General features: G+C 30.6%; 3 protein-coding genes across 3 annotated transcripts; 2 read left to right on the forward strand and 1 right to left on the reverse strand.

Annotated features, from left to right (window-relative positions):
• Nucleotides 1–261: 261 nt before the first annotated feature.
• Nucleotides 262–5424, forward strand: LOC126655640 (uncharacterized). The gene is made up of 5 exons (XM_050349883.2): nucleotides 262–1427; nucleotides 1750–2214; nucleotides 2315–3376; nucleotides 3766–3943; nucleotides 4166–5424. Exons 1-5 carry the CDS (start codon nucleotides 366–368, stop codon nucleotides 5149–5151), a joined length of 3753 nt encoding a protein of 1250 aa, XP_050205840.1. The 5' UTR covers nucleotides 262–365; the 3' UTR covers nucleotides 5152–5424.
• A 416-nt stretch (nucleotides 5425–5840) lies between these two features.
• On the reverse strand, nucleotides 5841–10929 carry LOC126655641 (calcium-transporting ATPase 2, plasma membrane-type). The gene is made up of 7 exons (XM_050349884.2): nucleotides 10385–10929; nucleotides 10245–10299; nucleotides 7847–9795; nucleotides 7582–7740; nucleotides 6979–7150; nucleotides 6578–6876; nucleotides 5841–6487 (listed from the first exon to the last, which is right to left on the reverse strand). Exons 1-7 carry the CDS (start codon nucleotides 10556–10558, stop codon nucleotides 6248–6250), a joined length of 3048 nt encoding a protein of 1015 aa, XP_050205841.1. The 5' UTR covers nucleotides 10559–10929; the 3' UTR covers nucleotides 5841–6247.
• Nucleotides 10930–21211: 10282 nt separating this feature from the next.
• LOC126655655 (uncharacterized) lies at nucleotides 21212–23420 on the forward strand. Its single transcript, XM_050349901.2, has 4 exons — nucleotides 21212–21503; nucleotides 21588–21770; nucleotides 21880–21939; nucleotides 22891–23420. Exons 1-4 carry the CDS (start codon nucleotides 21255–21257, stop codon nucleotides 23176–23178), a joined length of 780 nt encoding a protein of 259 aa, XP_050205858.1. The 5' UTR covers nucleotides 21212–21254; the 3' UTR covers nucleotides 23179–23420.
• The last annotated feature ends 3037 nt before the right edge of the window (nucleotides 23421–26457 follow it).

The following is a 26457-nucleotide window of genomic DNA, read 5'->3' on the forward strand; positions in this document are numbered from 1 at the left end:
ATATGCTAAAAAGGGAAAAAAGGGAAATACAAGAATGGATCCAAGCGATGGGCCAAATCCCTTATTCATTAGATGGGCTTTTGTTAAGCTTATGAACTTGAAAGTCCAGCCCATGAGAAAGCGCCGAAACTCCATTTGAATTTCAAAGACTTAAAGCTACAGAACAAACCAACATTCTGAAACACAAGCCAATCTAACTCGCACAACAAGACAGAGATAAACAATTTCAACGATTTTTACGTGTCCGTCATTTTATCATTCGTCACAGTCACATAGTTTATTGCTGTCTCTTTTTTCTATTTCCCTCTTCTTCCATACATTTCAAAGAGGAAATTAATTCCAGAATTCAAATTCACTCTTTAAAAATGCAGAAAAGATTACGCACTTCTCTTAAATCCTCCTCGGCGGAGGAATTCATTTCCTCGGCGACGAAGCTCAATTTCAAATCGTCAAAATCGTCACTCAAAACCCTAATTCACAGCATTTCAAACTCTTCATTACTCTCAACTTCTCTCCCTTCTTCACTCCATAATTCTATTTCTAATTCAATCGTTTCTTTCCAGAATCTTCTAGAACATCCCTCTTCTCCCTCTCCGAACCCTGAAAAATCCCCTCCGCTAAAACGCCGTAGATCGTCGCGAATTAGCGAACCTTCTCCACCTAAAAATGAATCCAATGAGAAACAAGAACTCATTCACAAGCTTCAAATTCTTGCACACGTTGCTTATTTATGCGTTTCGCATCCGAAAAAGGCGTTTTCTCAGTCTGAATTATTGCCTGGTGTTCAGTTATTTCATGATAATTTAGTACTTTTCGAGTTGGATTCAAACTTGTCGTTAGAAATAGCTAATTTATGTGAGTTTTATTGGAAAGAAAATATAGAAGGTAGGGAGATGTTAATTTCGCAGTTTATTCCTTTTATTGTTTCGAGATCACTGACTTCGAAAAGGAAGGTTGATGTGCATAGGGTTTATGCATTGCGTGATGCTTTAAATTTATTTGATTTTGAAGATGAGAGTATAGAGGATTTAAAATTATTGTTAATAAGGTGTGTGATTGCTCCTCTGTTTCTTAAAACAGAGGATGGGAGGCGGTTTATAGCGTTTTATTTCGGATTGAGTATGCAATTATTGAAGGAGGCTTTAGCTATGATTAAGTCACAGATTCCGTTTGGAAGGAAGTCGATTTTGGAGGCGTATGGGGAGATTTTAGTTAGGGTTTGGAAAGGGGTTAATGGGGAGTTAAAGGATGAGATTGAGAATGGGTTTTTACTAGGTTTAATTGAGGCTGCAATTTACTCGAATTCGGGTGTTCTAGCTGCTTCGATTAGGAGGGTTTTGGGTGGTTTTGTTAGTCAAAGGATTACTGATGGTGTTGAGAAATTACTTTTCCGGCTTGCTGAGCCAATTATATTTCGTTCGCTGCAGGTAAGTCGATTTCTCTTGTGTATTATTCATATTGAATTTTGCTGTGCTAGTAAGAATGACATGTACAATTGAATTGGATGAAGCTTGATTCAATTGTTCAAAGGTTTGATTGTGTTTGTAGTTTTAGGTCAGTGATTGCTTAACATATGGCTTTGATTGATATAAAGAAGCTCTAAGTTAATGATCTTGCTTAATGGAGGCTTAAATTGTGTAGTTAAGAGTCTGGAACTATTTTTGTTGCAACTTTTATAGCAACTAAAATGCATTTAATGTATTTTCATTCAAGGAGAATTATCAAGTATTGAGTGTGCTTTCCTGACAGGTTGCAAATTCAAATGTTCGCCTCAATTCATTGCATTTACTTTTAGATTTCTTTCCTCTTGAAGATCCTGATGTGACGAAAGAAGTTAAGGACACATTACTTGAGAAACAATTCTTTTTGTTAGAGAGATTGCTCATGGATGATTGTCCAGATGTGAGAGTTGTTGCAGTGGAAGGTTGTTGCCGTATTCTTCATTTATTTTGGGAAATTATCCCTTCACCAACCATTACAAAGATACTTACAAAGGTTTTCAATGACATGTCACATGATATATGCAATGAGGTCAGAATATCCACATTGAATGGCATTGTTTATTTGCTTGGAAATCCACAATCTCATGAAATCTTGAAAGTGCTTCTAAAAAGATTGGCGCATATGATTTCTGATAATAATATGTCCATTCGTGTTGCTCTCATGGATCTCCTCCTTCTTATAAGAGATATTCCAACATTCCAGTTTAATAAGGTACTGAGAATAAGAGATCTCCTCTACCATCATTTTCTCATTGTATTTTATTTTTTAATCTGTCTCTTTTGGCTGACCTTTTCTGATCCTGCATTTTTAGGTTGTAGATATAGATGTATTGTTATCAACTCTGGCAAATGATCAACCAAAGGTTGCTCAGAAGATAACAAATTTGCTTATGCCATCGTACTTCCCCTCCAAAGTAACCATTGAAGAGGCATGCAATCGCTGTGTTACTCTTATAAAAAGGTCTCCCATGGCTGGTGCAAGATTCTGTGAATTTGCTGTATCGGATGGGGCATCTCTTAAGCCGTTCATGGAACTTGCCAGAGCGTTGATAAGTTTGGTATTATCAGATGATAAGTTGAATGCAGATCAAAATGAAGGTTTACTTGCTGCTGCTTCCCATCTTTGCAGCATTCTAGCGGGTGAGCCATGTTACAAGAATGCCCTTAAAGAGTTATTTTCTGGTGGAAAAGTAAAGAGCCTATTTTCTGCTGTATCAACTAGGTGTGCTCAATCTTCTTTACTCAAGATATTTTCAGTCATTTCTCCTGAGGATATTTCTGTGCTTGTTGAAGAATGTATGAATGTCATAACTAATTGTAGTGGAATATCTGAGAATATGGAATTGCAAGATGAAGTGAGGTCTGCCCACAAATTGATGCTATCTTGTGATACTTTTGATGACATGATACATACTCTAACAAAGCTTTTACAAAAAACTGCCTATCGGTGTCATATTAAATTCGGTGTTGAAATCCCCAATCAGAGAATTTCGCCTCTAAAAAGGAAGAAATGTAAGTCTGCAGTCAAAATTTCAGCAAAGTGGAAACACACAACTGGAAATTCTGCAGCCAGCTTTGAGGATGATTATTTAGTTTCTCTCGGAATAGCCTGGCAAATAAAAGACTTGCTTGCTTTTGAGGACGCCAGGAAAGCTATACTTGAATCTCCAGCTCTAGAGCCTTCCTTCCTTGCTTTAAAAGTTATTTCAGAAGTTACCATTAGCCAGTGTATTCGCTGCGAATTCGTGGACTCGTCTCCTGTATCAGCATATACAGCTCTTGCCATGCATATGACTCTCCAAAATGTAAAGGTTAATGCTGATGAATGTGGTAAGAAGAAGAACGGTAGAAATGAGTCTTCATCAATTACAGAGGTAAGTTCTTGTTTTTCCAACTTTCTCCTTTTCATATTAAAGCCCTTGCTTTCTTTAATACAATCTCTCTACAGAAAAGCTACTCTGACATATAAATTGTGCGAGATTTTTCCGTGATTGAGATTTGACAAAGAATTTTCTCAAAAGAACTTTGTTTTTTTGTCAATGTATTTCAGTTTTTGACAACTGCTGTTTAAGGGAAAAAAAAGGTAAAATATTTGCTACAATGATTTGGAAAAAGAAGTTTTGAATTCAAAAACAATTAAAATGTAATATTTATAACTTCTAACCAAGCCAATCCTGAACAGGCTTTCATTATATCCTTATACTTTTTTTAAAGCAAGAATATTGTTACTGATGCGCTCTTATCCTTCAAATTTTATTTTCAGCCAACAGTACTTGATGAGACAGCAGATCACCTGCTTAATTGTATTGAGAAGCTGCTAGCAGCAGATGATATCGTTAGTAGTTCACCTACAGACTCCACACAAAAAAGCAAGAGGGTCCTTCGTAACAAAGACAAGCAAAAGGATCCTCAAAATGATCCCTCTGCGACGAAAGATGAAGGTGAGCAATTACTTAGATGCTAGTAATTTATTGCTTAATGAACTGCAGTTTAGTGTTTTTATTTAGCTGTTTACTTAATGGCCGGAATGCATTCTCAAAAAGAATATCATTACCATAATCTTTAACCACCAATCTTAAACATTTCTGTCATTTTGATACAGAAAAAGAATTCTCATTTTACTGTATTAACAAAGCAGTTGGCTGCCTTTGTCGTTTCTGCAGGATCACTTCTTGATAAAGAGAAAATATTGATAAATAAGGTGAAGATGCTTACTTGTGTGCTCAAGTTCATTGTCGATTCCACAGATGTGGGATTTCTTTCAAACAGTCACGGAAGGTGCTTGGGCTTTACATCTTCATACATCAAACATGTCATCTTTGCCTTGGGGAAGCTATCTGGTGAAAGAGTGCAATTTAAGGAGGATCATTTGAAAGAACTTGTTCTGTGTTTGAAAAGCTCTTTCACTTATGCAGCCAAGTTACTCAGTCTCATCCTTAAAGCCGCGAATGAAGATACACAACCTCCACCTGAAACTTCTGATCTTGCCAATGATATGCTTGACTTAATCACCTCAGCTGAATTCTACTTGGGTTCTGCTTTTGCTGCTCGTCTTGCCGCAGCAGCAAAAGTTTGGCTTCCTGATTTGATTCTTGGGTTGGGATCCGGATGCATACTTAAACAAACTCCATCTGAAACCACGTTCCTCTCCGCATTATCTCGCGTAAAGCTTCATTTTCCATCATGGCCTTTAATTTTATCAAAGACGGAGCTCATCGAGATTAGCAAAGGTGGCCTCGAAGAGGAGGATGACAAAGTTTCAGAACCCGGTGAATTTCCGGTATTTAAGAATTTCATTGAAACGGTAATTACAGTATCGAAGGGAAATATGAAGGTACTCGATGCAGTTGGGGCGATTTTCTTGACTTACTCTATCGTTGGCCTTGAAAGGAAGGATTCCGGATTGGTATTAGGACTGCTACACTTTGTATGCGTGAAGTTAGTTGGCGAAGAAGACAGAGAATGGAATGAACTCGATATGATGTTGAATTCTCTACCGGAACTCTTCCCTCAGATCGAGAAGGAAATTGAAGAACAAAGTGATGAAGATGAAAGGCAGAAATTAAACAGTGCCCGTGCATTGCTTCAACCTGTTTGGTTGTACCATGTCTATGAAACTGGGAGGTTTACTGTGATGGAAGAAGAATAGATAGACTTTTTAGAGTTTACTGAACAAGTTCAAGAACAGAATCCCGTGAACATATGTTTCTATGTATAGCAAAAGCAGAAAATCAGAGAGAATTAAACCTGAGACCGTCTTAGAGCAAGTGAAGGCCATTTTCAGAAGATTTAACTCATATTACGCATTGATTCGACAGACGTAATTTCAGAAGGATTTTGTAGGCGCCAAACAACATTGGTTGCTCCTGTCATGTAGTAAATATCTCATATTTATGAATAGAAGTATCGGCTTTTACTGGCATGCCTAAATTCCATCGAGAGGTGAAGTTGATAAAAATTATTTCAAAAACTAAGCTCTCAAGAATGCATCTAAAGACATTTATTTCCTCCATCTTCAACGAATTTATCAGATTAAAATCCTACAGGTAAAAGTCTACTGTTTATCAGATCTTGCTAGCTGCAAATAGATACAAAAAGTATCAGAATCTTCTTTTTTTAATTGAAGAAGCCATATTACTGAATCTTCTTTTCATGGTTTCTGATGAAAAAGCCGATTTGATTTTTGAAAACGTTTCTGAAACTTTCAAGCTTTATATTTATAATACATTTTTGCAAAAAACATATTGTTTTCCCCTTTCTCATTTAGGGTCCGCATTTCAGCATTTCCAATTAGAAAGAGGCTCATTCAAGACCAAACTAATCAAAATACTACAAAAATGAAGGAATTTGTAACTACATTAAGTTAAAATAAAGAGTCAATAAATATGATTCTTTACATGACTGCAGAATATAAACAGTCTTACATAAAGCCTAAAAACTTTAATTTCATCTACAAAATGCATGAGAAATTTGCAGCATTTTCTTAGACTGCTAAGAAAATGTTAATGTCAAACCCCAAAAACAAAAAACAAAATTGGGAATCCTACAAACCCTTGTTTTGGATAATTGTACTTTCTGATGTTACTAATTTCTCTATTCTTTGGTCCGAAAGACGAGCCAAAAGAAGTCATAAGATTGCCATTACTTCATGTATCCTCCATCACAAGAAGATGCAACCTTAAAGCCAGTTAACAAAACTTACATTTCCGGATGCGATTTGATAGAGGGCATCCCTTGAAGATACTTTAAACTGGGATCATTTTTAAGCCAGCAGCAATTGGCATGCCTAGAAAGCCGATGAATACACTGACAAACCACTGAGTGCAAGTGAGAGGCGTCGTATTTGCAAATGTACCCAAGAATTCTACAATTATGATTTGGAAAAAGACGGTGCAAGCAAGAACAACAGCAAATACATAATTGTCTAGTATGCCTTTGAAGACATTGATTTCCTCCATCTCTCGCGAGCTTATCTCATTGAAAGCCTGCAGAAACAAATAACAGGCATACTAAAATGACCTGTAAATCTTGCGGAATTTATATACAAAACGGATCAGAATCTTAGAAATTCTTACCTGACAGAAGACGAATGAGTTGAATATAAGAGTATTCAGGACTAGATCAGAATTTGCGCCTTCAAGATTAAACATTGCCTTCCCATTTGCTTGGAGATGCCATATCACCATAAACTGATACAAAGATTGGCCTAGGATATTCCTCCACATGACATTACTGATAAAATTCCCTTTCCTTCCAACTGGTGTACGCTTCATGAGTTCATCATTTGGAGGCTCTGTTGCAAGTGCAAGAGCTCCCAGGGTATCCATAATCATGTTCACCCATAAAAGCTGAACAGCAGTCAGCGGAGCAGTCCCTAATGTATAGTTCGGCCACAAGCATCAGTATTATAGTAGGAAGACGTAGAGATCTAGAATAATCATGCGTAACAATGTAGAAAATTTAAGAACTTTCTTACCTGTCAAACAGGCTGAAGAAAAGTTTACAATCAATGCAACAATATTAACAGTCAGCTGGAACTGAACAAATTTTTGAATATTTATGTAAACTGAGCGTCCCCATTTGGCCACTGTTACGATAGTAGAGAAGTTATCATCTAAAATTATGACATCAGCACTCTCTTTAGCCACCTGAAATTTTCAAATCAACTAGTCAGAATATGCATTTATGATTTAGAGTTATGTCATTTACGAATATTAAGAGGTAGAAAAGCTGTCTATTCTGTAGAGACAGTCCTTTCTACTCATGTTTTGATCATGAGTCATGATGACTACAGCCCCACCGGCCTAATTTCTTTTAGATTCTGTGATGCCATCAAATTTTCGAAGAAGATGCATTGAGTTCTAATGTTCTCTCGTCATGACATTAACCAATGGCTTAAACTCAGAACATAAGTTCCAGTGGTATAATAAAACTGAAGAAGAATTCTCAACATTGTAAATCAGGTCAAAAATGAAATTTAAACTAAATTAAAAGGTTGGGGAGCTGGTCATTATTGTTAATGCACATAATTTGTCGAATACAGTAAGATGCATACTGCAATATGACAGGATAAACTCACCTCAGTTCCAGCAATGCCCATTGCTAGACCAATATCTGCTTCATGAAGAGCTGGGGCATCATTGGTTCCATCTCCAGTCACTGCAACCACTTCACCTAATGTAGTTCGCAAATGTTTCACCAGTGTATGCTTGTCTAGAGGTGAAGATCGAGCCATCACCTATAAATGAATTAAATTTTTGAGTTATAGCACAAAATATTCTTCTGCAAACTGATAAACCTAATTACTGTCATTAAATCTGATGTATAAGAAAATAGAAAATAACCTGAATTTTGGGAATTAGTTCAAGTAACTCATCAAGTTTCTTCTCTCTAAATTCTGGACCTTCAATGGCTATACCATCATCAGTGAGAATGCCACATTCTCTAGCAATAGCCTTTGCAGTATTTATATTATCTCCTGTGACCATTCTTACTGTGATGCCTGCTGAACGGCAGAGTGCAACAGACTCCTTGACACCAGGACGAACTGGATCTTTAATACCCACAATTCCTATGCAAGTAAACCCGGAAAGTGGTATAGGATCATTTGCGGAAAATCCACTTTCCATATCCATATAGGCAAGGCATAGAGTTCTAAGTGCCTCACTAGCAAACTGATCTATAGTAACCTTGAGATGGTTTATTAATGTTTCATCTAGGGCAATAACTTCACCATCGGAATTGATCACCTTGTCACAGGCAGCTAAAACTATTTCGGAAGCACCTTTAGTGTGTGCTCGTAAACCTCCTTCAGGGAGCTCAACTAATATTCCCATTCGCTTCTTCGTTGAGTTAAAAGGCTCAACTTTAACAAGCTTGACTGCTTCCCGTTCCTTTTGGAAATCTCCACCTAGAGACAAGCCAAACTCCAATATAGCACTATCAGTTGGTGTTCCCAATATCTCAAGTTTGCCGTTTTTACTAACCACAACTTCACCTCCAGTGTTGTTAAAGATTGATTGTAGCAGAAGCTTGAGAGTAGAATTAGGAATTTCAGAACACAAGCTTGCAACTTTATCAGCCTGGCCTAATTCCCTGGCATTCATGCAAATACATGATTTCACAACAGTCATGCGATTAGTAGTGAGGGTCCCGGTTTTATCACTGCAGATAGTGGTTGCTGATCCCATAGTCTCACAAGCTGCTAGATGCCGAACAAGGGCTTTATCATTCATCATCTTTTTCATAGCAAAGGCAAGGCTCAATGTCACAGCCAGAGGCAGACCCTCTGGAACTGCAACGACAACAATCGTGACTGCAATTGCAAAATATTCAAGCATCTCCAATGCTTCATCTCCAGACCAACTCCAGTGAGACCCATCGTTCCACTTACGGCTAAATAGTCCTTGGACCAATACTGCAAAAGTCACTACAGCAAAGGCAAGACCGACTTTGCCAATTATGGTTGCAACTCCATTCAATTTTACCTGCAATGGAGTTTCATCATCTCCTCCTTCACTAAGAGTTGCCATCAGTTTACCCCATTGGGTTCTCATCCCAACAGTAGTAATCAACATTTTGCACGATCCGTCTTGCACCTTCGTTCCAGAAAGCATATAAGGATTTTCTGAGCTCACCATTACTGGTTCACTTTCCCCAGTCAAACTCGACTCATCGATTAATACAGAAAATCCTGACACAAAAAGGCCGTCCGCCGGGACTTGGTCTCCAATGGCAAGATGTACAATATCACCAGGAAGCAAATCATATATGGACAATTTCTGCCTAAATCCACTTCTGGTGACATGAACAGTAATCTTTTTCTTCTCCTTGTCCAGATCCTTGAATTGTAAAGATTGACGATAATCACTTGTTGCGGTGACAAACACAACCAACAAGATACTAGCAACAATTCCAAGACCGTCATGAGCCCCTTTTGGCCATCCTTCTGTTGCAATGCCAACTAGTAAAGACACAAATGCACAAACACCAAGTATCATAAGAGTCATGTCTTGAAGGGCTTCCCATACAAATATCCAGAAACTTTTAACTTCACTCTCAGCAAATTTATTGATTCCAAAAAGCTCTTGTCGACCAGTCAAAAGATCAGTATCTGCAGTAAGCCCTTTTTCAGTTGAAGCGCAGAGCTTTTCTGCAATACCATTAACCCCACCATGAAAGTTTAGCTTCTTCACATCATGGCCTTCGACAATGGATCCTAACTCATCAGCACAAATGTCGTAACCAGCAGCCTTTACATCTGCAGGTACAACATAGTCACTTGGAGAGACACCTGCAAACACATCATTATTAGTGGTCAGCAGTGGCGGAGCCACATGTATGGTAAGGGGGCGAAATATTTTTTAAAAATAGTATATTTTGCACCTCCTAATTTTAATTCCCAGCTACTCCCCTGATGGTCAGACGAAAAAAAACTACATTGCATCACCCAAAACTCAAGTTGATAAGTGAGACTACAACAACAATAGTATTATCTCTAATACACTTCCGCACGTGAACGCGCATTAAGTTTGAAGAATGAACAAGCACAAGCCTACTTTACACTTAACTTTATGCATTGAATAAATCAAATGAGAATCCGAAGGATCAAACTCTAGACCTTTCAATTATTGAAGTTGATACTATACAAATAACTAACTCATCCGGATGAGAATCCAAAAATAGAATTATCTCTACACAATGACAATCTATAAGATTTTATAACAATATCAATAAGCTAACCTTGAATAAATTGAAATGCGGCTTTCGAAACCAGAACTGCAATTCTTAATTTCTCCTGCAAATTCAACACACAACAAAAATTAGATCGCTACTCAAATAAAACACATCAAATTCGCTTGTTTAACAGAAATTATACGAACCTGGTTAGTTTTTCTCATCTCAGCAGCCTCAAATCTCTTGGAAAGATTCGCAGTAAATCGAAACCTTCGTTTCGGATTCTTGACAAATCCACACACATCTCTCCATTTCTGTAACACCTCCTCCGATGAATGTTTGGCTTTCACATCAAAATTCTCGTTCAAAAAACTCTCCATTTTTTTGTCACAAAATTGACCACTTCGAAAACTGTTGAATTAAAACAAGATTTATAGCACCGGAACCAGACGCCTTACTAGAAAACTTTTCAAGAAAATTAATAAAAAAAAAACGCGCCCTCGGCTAGCTTAAGGAAGCTTCCATGTTCATTTCTTGGAAATACTGCAAGAAAAAATAAAATTGAGAATTTTAAACTTTTAAACTTTTGTTTTAAGATTTAAGAGTGAGGAGCAGAAAAATAGCAAATTAGAGGAAGGAGAAATGGCAATGGCGCGATCTTTAATGCAATTCATTCCTACTTTTTTGGTGCTGCATTTGGCAGAGTCAATACTCTAAAAAAAATTCATTGATTTAGTTTAACTGTTTAATTACCAATTTAATTTTTTTTAATTTGTGCAGATCTTCTTACAAGTACGCCATTAAACTTTTACTTATTTTTATATGGTCGAGGTTAGTGGCTGAGACTAAAATTTTGTAGTTAATTAATTTTAAGCGGGCAGAAAGTGACCTTCAGGGCAGGGCAGGGTCGTTACGCGGTAACAACGCGTGAAGACCGGTACGGTTTAAAGTGTATATTCAAAAGGGATAAATGTTTTTCCACCACCTGATTGTGTTTATGAAAAATTTGACAAAAAAAAAATTGCGGTTATGAATTAATTGTGAACTTTTTGTTTTAATAATTTTAATATTATTTTGATTACTCCCTCCGTTCTTTTTTAGTTGTCCATTTAATCAAAATTACACATATTAAAATAGTGGGATTTTTGTCTTAAATATAGAAGCAAATACTAATATACCCCTACTATGTAATGAATGCTTTGTAAATTAAGTTATAGAGTCATTTATTAAGTAGGGTTAAATTTGAAAGATAATAGCTAATGTTATCTTAAAATTCTAAATGGACAACTAAATATAGATAAATTCATTTGGCTAAATGGACAGCTAAAAATGAATGGAGGAAGTATTAAATTGATATTTTACCCCACCTAATAATATTTTAGTGTTTGTTTTATCACTTAATTATATATAAATATTTCTAAACAAAAGAATTATTTAAAAATTAAAATATACTTTTTTTTTTGGTTTTTTGCATCTCGACTTCTGTTTATAACTTTATAGCAATATTAAATGTGTTTTGAAATAAATAAATTAGCTCATATAATAAGAGCGTTCAACTCAGTACATGTAATCATTGCAGGAACATGAAGATTATTTATTCAATAATCAACAATATAACATACGTAGAAACCTAATCAAATGTAATATCAAAAACAATTTGTGTCTTTTGAAAAGAAAATAAATATGATGATTATAAAAAACCTTCAAACGCTAATGTAGAACTCAACTTTTTTTTTCTCTTTTCTCTGTTAAATAAAAAACCTTAGCCGTCAAGATTTTGTTTACTTCGACTGTTGTTAATAGTTTATTTTTGTCTAATCATTTATTACTTTAGCCGACTTTTTCATCTTTTTTGTTTTTATTGATAAATCTATCGACGAGCGCATCAATTTTAATATATATACAAATCAAGAATCGGAGATAGATCAAGATCTTTTAATACTGAAGATGAAATCGTTTATAGGTTATATTAGTTTTTTTTTTGATAATTTATTACAATGATTATATTTTTTTGGCTTAATTCCTTAAAAAAACCCCACCTTACACTTTTTCTTCGTTTATACCCTGACCTTGTAAAAACACTATTTGTACCCAATTTTAAGTTTTTATGTTTCATCCCTACCCAAAAGCATTAAATTGTACTCTTTTCATTTGGAAAAGAGTTTAAAACATACTTTTTTTTATTTTAAAATATACAAATAAATCCTTAAACTTAAAAAATAATCAAATACATCCAAATAATTAATTAATTTTTTTAATTTTATAAAAAAAAAATTATTATTTTTAATTTTATCGGAATTTTTTTTAAAAAAATTAAAAAAAATTATTATTATTTTTAATTTTTTTGAAGAAGATGGTATTTTTGTACTATTAATAATATTAATATCTAATTAGTATATAAGTTAAAAATGAAGGATTGTTTTAAACTCTTTTTCAAATGAAAAAAGTACTATTTAATGCTTTTGGGTAGAGATAAAACATAAAAACTCAAAATTGGGTACAAATGGTGTTTTTACAAGGTCAGGGTATAAACGAAAAAAAATACAAGGTGAGAGTTTTTTTAAGGAATTAAGCTTTTTTTTTTATGAAAATTTTGTTATCTTCTATATGAAAAGTTTGTTTGTCTTTTTTGTGAAGTATATGTAAGTTTTCTATTAGACGAAGAAGAATTGGAGTTTATTATGATAAAACAGTTATGTAATTATTATTAGAGAAAATTACAAAAATATTAGCTTTACGCTGGTTTTTTTCTCAATTAGTCATCTCTGTTTTTTATTACATTTCCTAACCACTGCCTATTTATTCTTGGTGACTCAACATTTGAAATTATTACTTTTCCTAGCCAACCTTAATCACTGTACACGTGTACAACTTGTTTAATTCAAGCATATAAAAGATTGCATGTTCTAAACCCCTGCTACTTCTCTTTTCCGATTTTGATGCCTTATTTTTCCATTTCATTATGAAATTTCTTCGTCGTTACTCTCGTCTTCTTCTCAAATCAATCGCAAGACCGAATAGTTACTCCTATTTTCTTCTCAAATCTAACTTTGTTCTCTGAAAACTGTTCTTTTAACCTAAAATTTATTCTATAAATAGCTCGCAATGCTAGATTTCGCAAAATTAATGAAATTAATTAGCAGCGATTGAGACCCATTTGATATAATCAATCAAAATTGATAATTTTGCTATGGTTTTTTGGTTTTCCCTTGTTTCAGATGTGTCACTTGCATCATTGGCTTCAGTTCAGATGATGATGCCCCTCTGTTTGCTATTTTTGTTGTAGCCATAACCGGTATAGAGATGGTTGTGGTCGGAATTGCTGCATTTTCTTGTAGAGAATTGGGTAAAGACGGAATTTGACATGGATCTGTTTCTTGTCAACTGGCTATAAAGATTAGGAACTCTATGAACTTCTCCAAAAGAAAATGTTTCACGAGCAATGGACCAATTTATTCATTCTTGGTATTGTAACTTTGAGTGTACCATTCATTGAGTTTTCGTCTATTGTTTGTTGTTGTTTGATATATGAATATATGCCACTTCAGGCAATTCATCATTAGTATAGATTTAAATCTCTCTTATTATATCTTCTCTACTTGTAAATGCTTTTCCTTTTTTTATTTTTCTTCTTTGGTTGTAGTGTATCTCAAAATTTGTGATTCAGTTTCATTTTTGTTACATTAATAATACGTCATATATACACCACTGAAACATTGTAGATAAATCGATACAAATCGCTGATACACAACTGATACATTATAGATACATATTTTTATCTTTTTTGATTATTTTAAAGAAATACATTTTGTCAATACATCATAAATTATAAATTTAAAATCATTTTCTCTTATTAACAACATATTGCTTGATATGTCTTAAACTTTTAGTTATCTCTAACTACAATTTAACTTGATTCAATTTTTATGTATATGTTATTATGTATGCATATTAGATACATTAACGATATATCTAAAATGTTTTTTTAGATATGTGTAAGATTAACTTCAACTAATGACAAATTTAATGAAGACATTATATAGTTATTTGTTCAGTTTATTATGTATATACATATTGGATACATCATATATACACCACTGATACATTTTAAATAAACCGCTGATGCATCATATGTTATTATGTTAAATACTAAAAACACGCGAAAGTTGGTGATTTTTTGTGCATTTAAGCCTTTTTACAATCATATGCTCTTATTAACAACATATTATTTGATTTGTCTCTAACTAAAACTTAAGTTGGTTCAGTTTTTATGTACATGTTATTATGTATACATATTAGATACAGAAACGATACATTATACATACAACATTCGTACATCGTGGATACATCATAGATACATAATTTATTATATCTTCTAAAATCAGTCTCCAATTCATAATAATTATTTTCAACGAATAAATTTTGGAGAAAATGATACATTGTAGATACATCGCCGATGCATTATTTTCTACAAACAAAAGTAATTCAAATATCCCTATTTAAAGAACCCATTATGACAAAACCACATCCTTAACTAATTCAAGTTTTTGGGTTCTTAGAAACCTGAAACAAATTCATCCAATAATAAATAATTTAGTAAAATTGTTTAATTAGTGAAATTGGTTGATTCATTAACCAAATAAAACTATAAGAACTGAAATTGAGTTACATATATATTTTGATACATTAAAGATACATAAACGATACATTGTAGATAAATTGCCGATACATTATAGATACACAACTGATACATCGTAGATCCACATTTTTATTTTTTTGCATTATTTTAACGAAATAAATTTTATAGATACACCATAGATTATAAAATTTAAAATCATATGCTCTTATTAATAACATATTGCTTGATCTGCCATAAATTTTTAGCTATCTCTAACAAAAATTTAAGTAGGTTCAGTTTTTAAGTATATGTTATTATGTATATATATTAGATACATCAACGATACATTATATATACAACATTGATATATCGCTAATACTTTATAGATATATCATTTATTATAACTTCTAGACAGTCTACAACTCGTTATAATTAATTTCAACGAATAAATTTTGGAGAGACTGATACATTGTAGATACGTCGTCAATACATTATTTTCAATGAACAAAATTAATTCGAATATCCCTATTTAAAGAACTCATTATGACAAAATTACATCCTTAACTAATCCAAGTTTCTGGGTTCTTGAAGACTTGAAACAGATTCATCCAATAATAAAAATTTAGTACAATTGCCTAATTAGTGAAATTGATTGATTAATTAACCAAATAAAATCATAAAAACTGAAATTGAGTTGCAAATATATTTTGATACATTAATAATACATAAAAGATACATAAATGATACATGTTTAAATAATTCTAACATGCTGACACGCGTTGATGCGTGACTGGCACGCTTTTCTGACACGCGTGCCAGACGTGTTACTGTCATGTTGTCACGCGTTTTTACAGCTGTTAACACGTTTTTTTGACTTTTGTTTGACTTTAAGTGTGACATGTGTTTATTATATAGTGGTTGGCTAGTAAATGTAAACTTTTAGCTTATTTGGTTATGAATGTAAAAATTTTGAATTTGGGCTATTTGAGTAATATTTGGTCTATTTTGGAATATTTTTGTTTTTTTCTCTTATTATTATTATTTTATAAGACGATCTGCAAATTAAAGTTTTACATCCTGTTCCATATTAAGTCAGTAGAAACGGTTATCCTCTTTTTAAATTTTTACACTTACAATTGCTCGATATTAATAGAAAATTGTTTGATTTGTCTAAAAAAAACCTTCAAATTTCTCTGTCATTATGTGATAGGTTTAGTCCACAGATGATATGGTGGACTGAGTTTACCTAAGAATTTCTCTATTACTATAATTATATTAAATTTATATATATATATATATATATATATATATATATATATATATATATATATATATATATATATATATATATATATATATATATATATATATATATATATGTGTGTGTGTGTGTGTGTGTGTGTGTGTGTGTGTGTGTGTGAATCAACTTTTTAATATTTACAGATTATTTTCCAAATACATGTTTCCAGCAAAGTATTTACGTCATCTTTTTCTATTTTCCAACGCTACCTAATTCGCTAACTTATTTACCAAAAATACCCATTATATAAAAAAAGTCTTATTTCATTTTAAATTAAACTTTTACATAACCGCTTTTTTTTTCTCTTCTCTCCCAAATTTATCTCTTCTTTTCTTCCTCTTTTTCGTTTGATTTTCAGTTTGTCTCCTACGGTTACTTTTTCGTTCGTCTTTCGATTTTTCGTTCGCGCTTTCGTCCGTCTACTTCCGATGGATTTTTCGTCGTTTCAGGTCGCTTTTTTGTTCGTCTTTTCCGTTCGCGCTAGTCCGTTCGCCTCTTCCGTTCGCGCTATGAATTTCTCGACTCGTTTTTATATTTGTGTAATCTATTAGGTTTATTGTAATGATTTTAATATTTTTTAAATAAATTATTATAAATCTATAAGTTTTTGTTTATAAAATTGTTCTATTATTCATATAATTATTTATTTTGTCTTTCTCTTATTCATAGATTTGTTTATTGCTACTGATTTTATAAAGAACAAATTGATTTATGGTGCATTTGTAGTAATTTTATAATATATTTACGTTTTAGTGTATTTTTTGTGTATTTATAGTGTATTTCTACTGTTTTTAGTATATATATGGTGCATTTACAGTGTTTATGGTGTATTTGCAGTGTTTTATGGTATAGAGCACAAAAAACACTGCAAAATGTCATAAATACACTATAAATACACTATATATACACTATATATATCCTATATATACTATATATACACTAATCTTACACTATTAAAACACCATAAAAACACTATACATATATACTATTGTTACACTATAAAAAAAAATTACAGGAAAAAAATCTGTAAAAAAAATAAATTATTAAAAACTGAAAAATAGGGTTGTGCAATCGAAAAAGGTATTTGTGAAATTTAAAAAAAAGGTGTTTTTCGTATATAAAGAAAATCAAAACTTGACAGGTAAAAGTATAAATAATTTATCAAAACATGTATTTCAAAAAATTACCACTTATTAATATCTATAAAATATTTTATAATATAAAAGTTTATAGTAAAAATATGGATAGAAAATTAATATAGTTGATAATTTAAAAATAATGATTGTTTTATTTAAAAAAATAGATCAAATGATATATTTACAATCTAATAATTGAACGATGTATCATTTAGTCTAAAAAAAAACGAATGACAAATCGTTTTGATAAATAAAATTATGCCCCTTCTATATATAATTCATGCTTCGCCACTGCCAATTTCCACTAGTTGTGCCAAATGAGGTGTAAATTAGGGGTGGACATAAATCGATTACCCATTTATGAGTGTTATTTGTAATTTGATCCAATAGTATAATTTTTAAAATTAAAAATATAAAACAGTAAATTATTTAACCAGTTACCCATTTAGACTTTTTTGAATTTTTAGTTTGCAGTTTTTAATCATATAACCGTAAAAAAAATCGAATTTTAAAGAATTAAATTAAAGTTGTAGTCTAATACGACACTACAATTCTATTCCATCTTTTTAACAAATAAAAATATAAAAATAGAAAACATGTTTTATTTTAAATGTTTAAATATTTATATAAATACAATGTTTAAAAATATAAATTTCTTATAAACCGGTTGATCGTAATCTTAAAATTTCAAATTCTAGACCCAAACTAATTAACTATAAAAAATTTAGAAAATTAAACTTAAATTTAAAAATTTATAATCATATTTTTTGGTTTGACCTTTTAGCTTCGATTTGGTTAAACGGTTTTTTTTTAACCACCTCTAGTATAAATAGTGTAGAGAAAGAGGTTATGATTTCATTGTGGGCTTTTATGGGCCTTTTAGATTCGATGGGCTTTCTTTGTAAGTGACTAGAAAGGAACACCTTTTCTTTGTAAGTGGCCCGTTGGTGTCTTACAATATGTCCATTATCCATTAATAATGTTTTTAAAATATTTTGTTAATTTAAATATAATTAATTTTTATAATTTATGTAAATATTAAATATGATATCAATTCATTTTTTTAGAAAGAAAAAAATGCAATCCACTTTTTATATTAAAAATTATAATTATCTACCTTCTCTCTAAAAAAAACTACTACTAAATTTTTTAACTTGAGAAGATGGTTTTCCGACCAAGACCACATTTTTTTTCTTCCTTATCTATCTTTTTTCTTCAATAAATCTCTGATTTTGAAGTTTCCTATGATTGAATAATTTTTTAGGATGGTTTTTTCCGGTTAGATTTATAGTATTTATTTGAGTTTTGTATTCAAACTTTTTATGATACTAGTTTTGCATTACGTGCTATGCACGTGGCTCGTAACGTAACTCGTCAATGAACATATTAGTAAATTTAGTATAATTATATCAATTTTTTATTTATAATTACTATTAAATTAGTTAAGAATTTTTGTAAAAGTAAATATAATATATTTGGTTATAATTTTTTTTTTCATATTGAATTTTTTTTGATTTTATAATAACCCAAATTAAATAATTAACTTGATTTTATTAATTTATATCTTTAAAAATAATAAAATAGAAATTTAAATAATAATATATTGACAACATACAGTATTTTAATTTTGTATTTCAATCAAACTAAAAGATAGATATTCCTACTAATTTGGAGATAATTTAGTTATTTTTTACATACTAAATACTAAATTGGATATAATTTAGCTACCTATTCTAATTAGGACTTTAATTATAATAGTGATTAATTAAATAACTAATTAGTTAATGACTATAAAACCTTTATTTAGTTTAAACTGAAAAGGATTATTCGGTAAATTTGCATGTCCCCTCCTCCCATCCGTGCTTTTATATATAGTATAGATAAGAAATTTTGATGTGTTTAAATTTATACTTGTGAGTTCTATTTTAGGTGATGTTCGGAATGATAGAATTCAATGGATCAAGCGGATCGTCGGCAAAATCGGATGGGTAGTAAAATTCGATATCTCGCTTCTACATAAATTTGTTTATCGTTGTGTTAAGATTTGAAAATATTTACATCTTAAAGTTATCTTCTTTTCGATTATTTTTACCTTATATTCTTAATTGTTTTTTAATATTTTTGGGTCTAGTTTAAAAAATTATATTGTTAATCTTTGTTATATGACTTTCATCACCTTATAATTTTTCGCTATTTATCCAATTATTAGCTTTGAAAAAAAAAGAATATAATTTGGTCCTCGTGTGAATAATAAAACCAACTCTTTACTTTTCTCAATTTATACAATAAAAATATTATTAAATTATTATCAAACTCCTTAAATATGATTTCTTTATCGAATGACAGTTAAGAATTATACCATGTCCTCTTTTGATTAGTAATAAAAATTATTATACTATATTTTGGTTCATAGAATATGTCCGAAATAGAATAACTAATTCGTATTGAATAGTTATTTGTCACTTTTATTCATGAAATAGTAATTTTATGGAATTGCTATTATATAATTTTGTGGAACAACTACTCATCTTAAAAAGTAAATAATAGCTATTCCATTTCTTATGGAATAATTCCATTCCATGATATTCTATTAAATGAACCAAACATAATCTTAAAATTATCATAATTTTTATTTATAAAAAAAGTTATCATAATTTTTTTTGTTTACTCAAGTAATTTCAAATTGGATTTTAAAAAAAGAACACAATATTAAGGATAGGGATATTTGCACTCCATAATTTATAATTGCACTCCATTTATAAGTGTAGATGTTTGTATTATCCTTTATTAAAAATCATTTATTTTGGCTTTCATAGTTACAATTCTAACTATTTTTGTTACAATTTTTTTGTCCAAAATTCCTAACGTATGCTAATTAATTAGCACATTCAGTTATTTGAAACTTTATTTATGTATTTTATAGTTATTTGTGATTTACATATAATTTTATATAGTTGGTGTTGTTTTAATATTTATAATTTATTTATAAATATATAAAATGAAGGATACATAAATATTATATGGCTATTATAAATTTAAACTACAGAAAAGATATAGACTATATTCATATAAAATTTATAGAAACATCTTTAAAAAATTAGATAATTACATTGTTACTCATTCTATTAAACAGATAATGTATGTCATTAAATACTCATTCAACCTTTGAACATTTATTTTATTTCATAAATTAGTCTTAATTTTCCTATATTTGTATAAATAAGTATGTATAATTTTTATTTTTATTTGTATTAAATTGTTAATACTTTTTAGAAATAGTAGTTTATAATAAATGGACAATAAAATCAAATAATTAATAAGTAAAGTTTTTTTGATAATTAATTAATAAGTAAAGTTATTGGAATTAAAAATTAGTAATCTAAATTAATTATATGGAATTTAAAAGTTAGAAAAGTAAATAGTGTTAGAAAGAGACAGTTTTAGAATAATAAAAGAATAAATGTTTAAGGACAATATAGTAATTTATAAATTAAAATGGGAACAAAGGGTCAACGCACCCCCTGAACTTAAGACACAGACTCATTTAATCCAATTTTAACTTGTTTGAGCAACTAACCCCAAAACGCTTCATTTTCGGGTCAGATAACCCAATAATTGTATTTTAAAAACGCGTAAAATACAAATCGGAGGTGAAAAATGCAAAATAAAAATTAAAAAATTTCCTAATTGTTGCGATGAAATTATCCTAAATTTATTTTTTACAATAAAATAATAAATTATGGTGTTATTTGACTCAAAAATAAAGAATTTTTGAGTTAATTGCTCAAACAAGTTAAAACTGGATTAAATGTATATCACAAATTCAGGAGGCGCGTTGACCCTTTATTCATTAAAATGGTGAAAATGGAGTGCAATTATTAAATTTTGGAGTGCAAAAATCTCCACCCTAATATTAACTATTTATTATTTATTTAATTTTTAAGAGGCTGGAGTAATAAGGAAAGTTATTAAATAATTATAATCCATCAGAAGAAGATAAATGGAGCAACAACACAACAACAATGGAGGCAGCTCCATCATCCTCTTATTTATCTTTCTTACTACCTCTAAATTCATCTCAACCTTTAAAACGCACCTCATTATTTCCTCATAAAGCCATTACCAGGTCCACTGGTACTTCCTTTTCTCTCAGATCTAGACTCTATAAGGTCAAAACCAGAGCTACCTTTGATGAGAATGACCAATCCGCTTCTTCTCCGATTCTTCTTTCACAAGACGAACAAGAATCACAGGCTCAAACAATCTCTGCAGTATGTTCTTTTTTTAAGTTCTTGATAAATTCTATTATGAATTTTTGAAATTTGAGCATTTTTTGATGTTAATTTGATAATTAGGAGGTAGAGGAGAGTGTGAAAGTGCTGAAAAATGCTGCAAAAACAAGAAAAGTTCCGGTTGAAAAGGTTTTGTCTGCACTTTCTGTAATGGAGAAGTCTAAACTTGATTCTTCCGAGTTTCTTGAAAAACTCGGTGGCTCGAACTCACCTGGTAGAACTTGGATGCTTATTTTCACTGCTCAGGTTTGATCATATTATTATTATTATTATTATTTTTATTCCTGTTTGATAATTTATAAATCGTTTTTTTTATGGTTAATTGATATTTCTTATTTGTTTTCTGATATTGTAGAAACAATTGAAGAAAGGAAGCTACTTCCCTATTACTGCTGTTCAGAGATTTGATGCTGCTGTAAGTTCTTTTTAGCTACATTTATTTATTTATTTATTTATTTATTTCTGATTAAAATTCTACTTTCGAGCTAGTGAAGAAAATGAAGAATATTGTTCTTGATATGCTTAGATTAATGTTTTTGTTTCAGTTCCTAAGAGTTCATGATTGATTCTAGATATTGAATAGTTCAGATGGATTTGAATTTGGTTACTAATTAAAATTCAAATAGCTCATTGTAATTTTCCCCTAACATGGTTCTATTGAACTCCTACTTTATATTTCAATTTAATACTAAAACTTTTGTTTGTATAAAAATAGTATGAAAAATTTTATTTTTTACTTTAGACTATGGTATCTTATTACTTTTTAATAAAATCAGCTAGTGAATGAAGGTTCCACATCCTCCGACAAAAGAAATACTTCATCCGTCCCACTCTAATTGACAAAATAACTAAATTACAATAATTAATACAAACTAATAAATAACGTAGAAAATTATTCCTATACCCTTCTATTGATAATGGAGCTAATTAATGTTATTAGTATATTAGTCAAATTCTCATTAAATATTCACCATTTTTCTATAAAAAGTTTAATTTTAAATGAGGGTAAAGATGAAAAAATAAAGGATACAATTATAGTTATGTTAGTTTTGTCAATTAGAGTAGGACACCAAAAACTCTAAATTTTGTCAATTAAAGTGGGACGGAGGGAGTATGTTTTTAGAATATGTTGCAGCCTTAGCTGTCATTTGATGCAGCGCCTTCGATTGTTGCATCACCTTATTTTAATCTAAAAAGTTAAAAATAAATTGGCCTTAAATAAATGAAAAGAAATTTCGGTACCAAATTGAAATATTAAGCACTTCAAGGCAGAGACTGTAAGTTTATCTTACTTCACTTGTAGATTTGTTTTTTGATTACGTTACTTCACTAGTAGATAGTTATTGATGTTCAGTTGGATTTTCAGGGGAAGAGAATTGAAAATGGTGTATATTTTGGGCCAATTGGATGCTTAACTTTTGAAGGCAAGTTTACATGGAAAAACAGGATATTGGCATTTGTGTTTGAGTGTATTCGTATTAAGATTGGACCTTTGAAACCTTTAGAGATTAGTCTTGGCCAAAAGAATGATACAGAACCAAGCACCAAGGATCCCTTTTTTATCTGGTTTTTCATTGATGAAGAAATAGCGGTTGGTCGCGGCAAAAGTGGCGGAACTGCCTTTTGGGTTCGTTGTCGTCGTGCTACAATCTGATGTCGGTTTATGAGCACAATCACTGATACAGAAAAACAGAATGTTTGGACATGGACACGCAAGAACGTGTTATTTTACAATGCTGAAAATAAAATTTGGCGTCCGAAACATCGAACATCCGATAGATTTTCATTATATAAAGTGTTAACTTAATGAAATCATTGTACTTTTTGGATAAGAATGATGGTATTTCTCAAAATGCTTGTAAACATCAGCAGTAATAAAGCTGATTTTGAAGTGTATGGTATCTCCTAGAAATGCTTGCTTTTTACCCTACATGTAAACAAATACAAGTGTATGCATTTAATTAATTAAATGAAAATTGTCAACAATCATATTGTAGACTTTTTATTTAAAAAAATTGGATGTTATGTCAAATAATTAATTTATCGGAAAATTTAAATGTGTTGTAAGTAACATTAATTAATTTTATTTTTAAATGTATTTTTGGTGTTTATTAATTTTAGTTCATTTGTCTAAATTTATAGATTGAACAATAAATAAAGAAGTTAATTGATAATTTTTTGATTAATTTAAAACAATAAAATGATGAAATTTGAATTTGATTGTTCCGTATCCGTATGCAAATATTTAAATAAATTAATGAGCTATACTTCAAATGATAAAAGCTTAAATGGTATAAGAGTTAGTCAACAATTCTGTTACATAGTGGTGTTATTTTTCGGTTTTTCCAACAAGAGCTTCTCTCTCCCTCCCTTCAACTATATACTTCCTCCGTCCCGTAAAAATAGAAAAAGTAGCTACTTTTTTTGTCCCACAAAATAGAAAAAGTAGTGTTAGTTAACTATAAAATTATTAAAATACCTTTATATCAACATTAATTGATTTAGAGTTTCAATGTATACTTTTTATGCATCTAAAATTCTATTGGCTAATATTTATATAGTGGTTTTGGGTTGTGTGAATCACTAATTTATTATGATTACTTCAAGAAATTAAAAGGACAATTTAGAAAAATTAGCATAAATTACCTATAATTAACTACTTTCTTAACTGTTGTGAAAGAGCTACTTTTTCTATCTTTACGGGACGGAGGGAGTAATATATAAAAAGACATTTATTAAAAAAATAAAAATGACCTAAAATACAGAAACACACACATTACTTCCAATTTCTCCATTTGTATTTTCAATAGGTAGTACGAAAACGTAAACGGACACGACACGAAACGGACATACGAAAATGACATTTCTTAAAAAGTACAGGACACGAAATGCAGGGAAACGCGTAAACAGTAAAAAAATTGGGATATCTTTAATTTATAATTTATAAGATATTTTTAAGAAAATTATATAAACATAAAAATATTTATAAACTTCAAGAAAAATAATATATAATTACAATATTAATTTCATAAAATACTCAAAGTATAATTAAATTATTCAAATAAAATTTATTAATACAAAATACTAACATAAAACCCAATAATTAAAAGGCTTAATTTCTTAAAAAAACCCCACCTTGCATTTTTTTTTCGTTTATACCCTGACCTTGTAAAAACACCATTTGTACCCAATTTTGAGTTTTTATGTTTCATCTCTACCCAAAAGCATTAAATTGTACTCTTTTCATTTGAAAAAAGTTTAAAACAATCCTTCATTTTTAACTTATATACGAATTAGATATTAATGTTATTAATAGTACAAAAATACCATCTTTTTCAAAAAATTAAAAATAATAATAATTTTTTTTAGTTTTTTTAAAAAATATTTCGATTTTTTTTTAATTTTTTCAACTTTTTTAAAAATATTTCCGACAAAAAAAATTAAAATTAAAAATAATAATAATTTTTTTTAGTTTTTTTAAAAAATATTTCGAATTTTTTTTAATTTTTTCAACTTTTTTAAAAATATTTCCGACAAAAAAAATTAAAAATAATAATATTTTTTTTAATTTTTTATTATTTTATCAAATTAAAAAAATTAATTAATTATTTGGATGTATTTGATTATTTTTTAAGTTTAAGGATTTATTTGTATATTTTAAAATAGAAAAAAATATGTTTTAAACTCTTTTCCAAATGAAAAAAGTACAATTTAATGCTTTTGGGTAGAGATGAAACATAAAAACCCAAAATTGGGTACAAATGGTGTTTTTACAAGGTCAGGGTATAAACGAAGAAAAAGTGCAAGGTGGGGGTTTTTTAAGGAATTAAGCCTAATTAAAATGAACAAAGGATCACTTTACCCCCTGTACTTGGCACAAAGTATCAAAAACGTCCAAATTAGCAAAACATGATCACTTTTACCCTGAACTTGTCAAATTTGGTACAAAAACACCCCTCCCCACTCTCACCTAAGAGAGTGAGAATCACTCTCCGGTTTTTGATAGTGGTTTTATTTTTCTAGATGGTTTTTAATGGCAAAAGGTTTCAAAAGATCCTAATTTTTATTAATTCATTTTAAATTAATACCTAAATATTAAAAAAAAACAAATGAATCTTTTTTATTTTAAAACTTTACAAATCGAATTGATATTAGTTAAAAATAAAGAGGACCATTTTATATATTTTACAAAAATAATTAAATTTTTTTAAATATATATTTTATTATTTTTAATAAAAAAATTAATTTTTTTTAAGGAGCTGCTGCTCCGGTGAGGAGCAGCAACTCCTCCTCGATGGGTTTGCCTCAGGCAAACCCATCATCCGTCATCTGGGTTCGTCGGAACCCAGATGAAAACTCATCTGGGTTCGCCTGAGGCGAACCCAGATGCGTTTTGCATCTGGGTTCGGCGAACCCAGATGAAAACTCATCTGGGTTCGCCGGCGAACCCAGATGCAAAACGCATCTGGGTTCGCCGGGGAACCCAGATGGCTAATGAAACAGACCCGCCGGTGGGTCTGTTCCACCGGCGGGTCTGTTTTTCTTCAACAGGTTGGCCGGAAATTTTTCCGGCCAACCTGTTAAAGAAAAGAAAAAAAATTCAAACTTTTTTGAAAAAGTTCAAAAAGATCCCTGAAAATTTAAATAGAATTAATTAGTTTTTAATTGTGATTAATTAGAGTTAATTATGATTTTATAAATCTCACTCTCCAATTAAGTGCCACGTCAGCATAAAGGGGGTTTTTGAACCGGTTTTGCCAAATTCAGGGTAAAAGTGATCCGGTTTTCTCAATTTGGACGTTTTTGATACTTTGTGCCAAGTTCGGGGGGTAAAGTGATCCTTTGTTCTAATTAAAACTAACACTCAATTACTATAAAAAATTAAGCTCAAAGGCCCCAAACCCACCTAGTATAAAGGAGTGATCTTTTTTTT

Source organism: Mercurialis annua, linkage group LG7 (genome assembly GCF_937616625.2).
Source record: "Mercurialis annua linkage group LG7, ddMerAnnu1.2, whole genome shotgun sequence".
Lineage (NCBI taxonomy): Eukaryota > Viridiplantae > Streptophyta > Magnoliopsida > Malpighiales > Euphorbiaceae > Mercurialis > Mercurialis annua.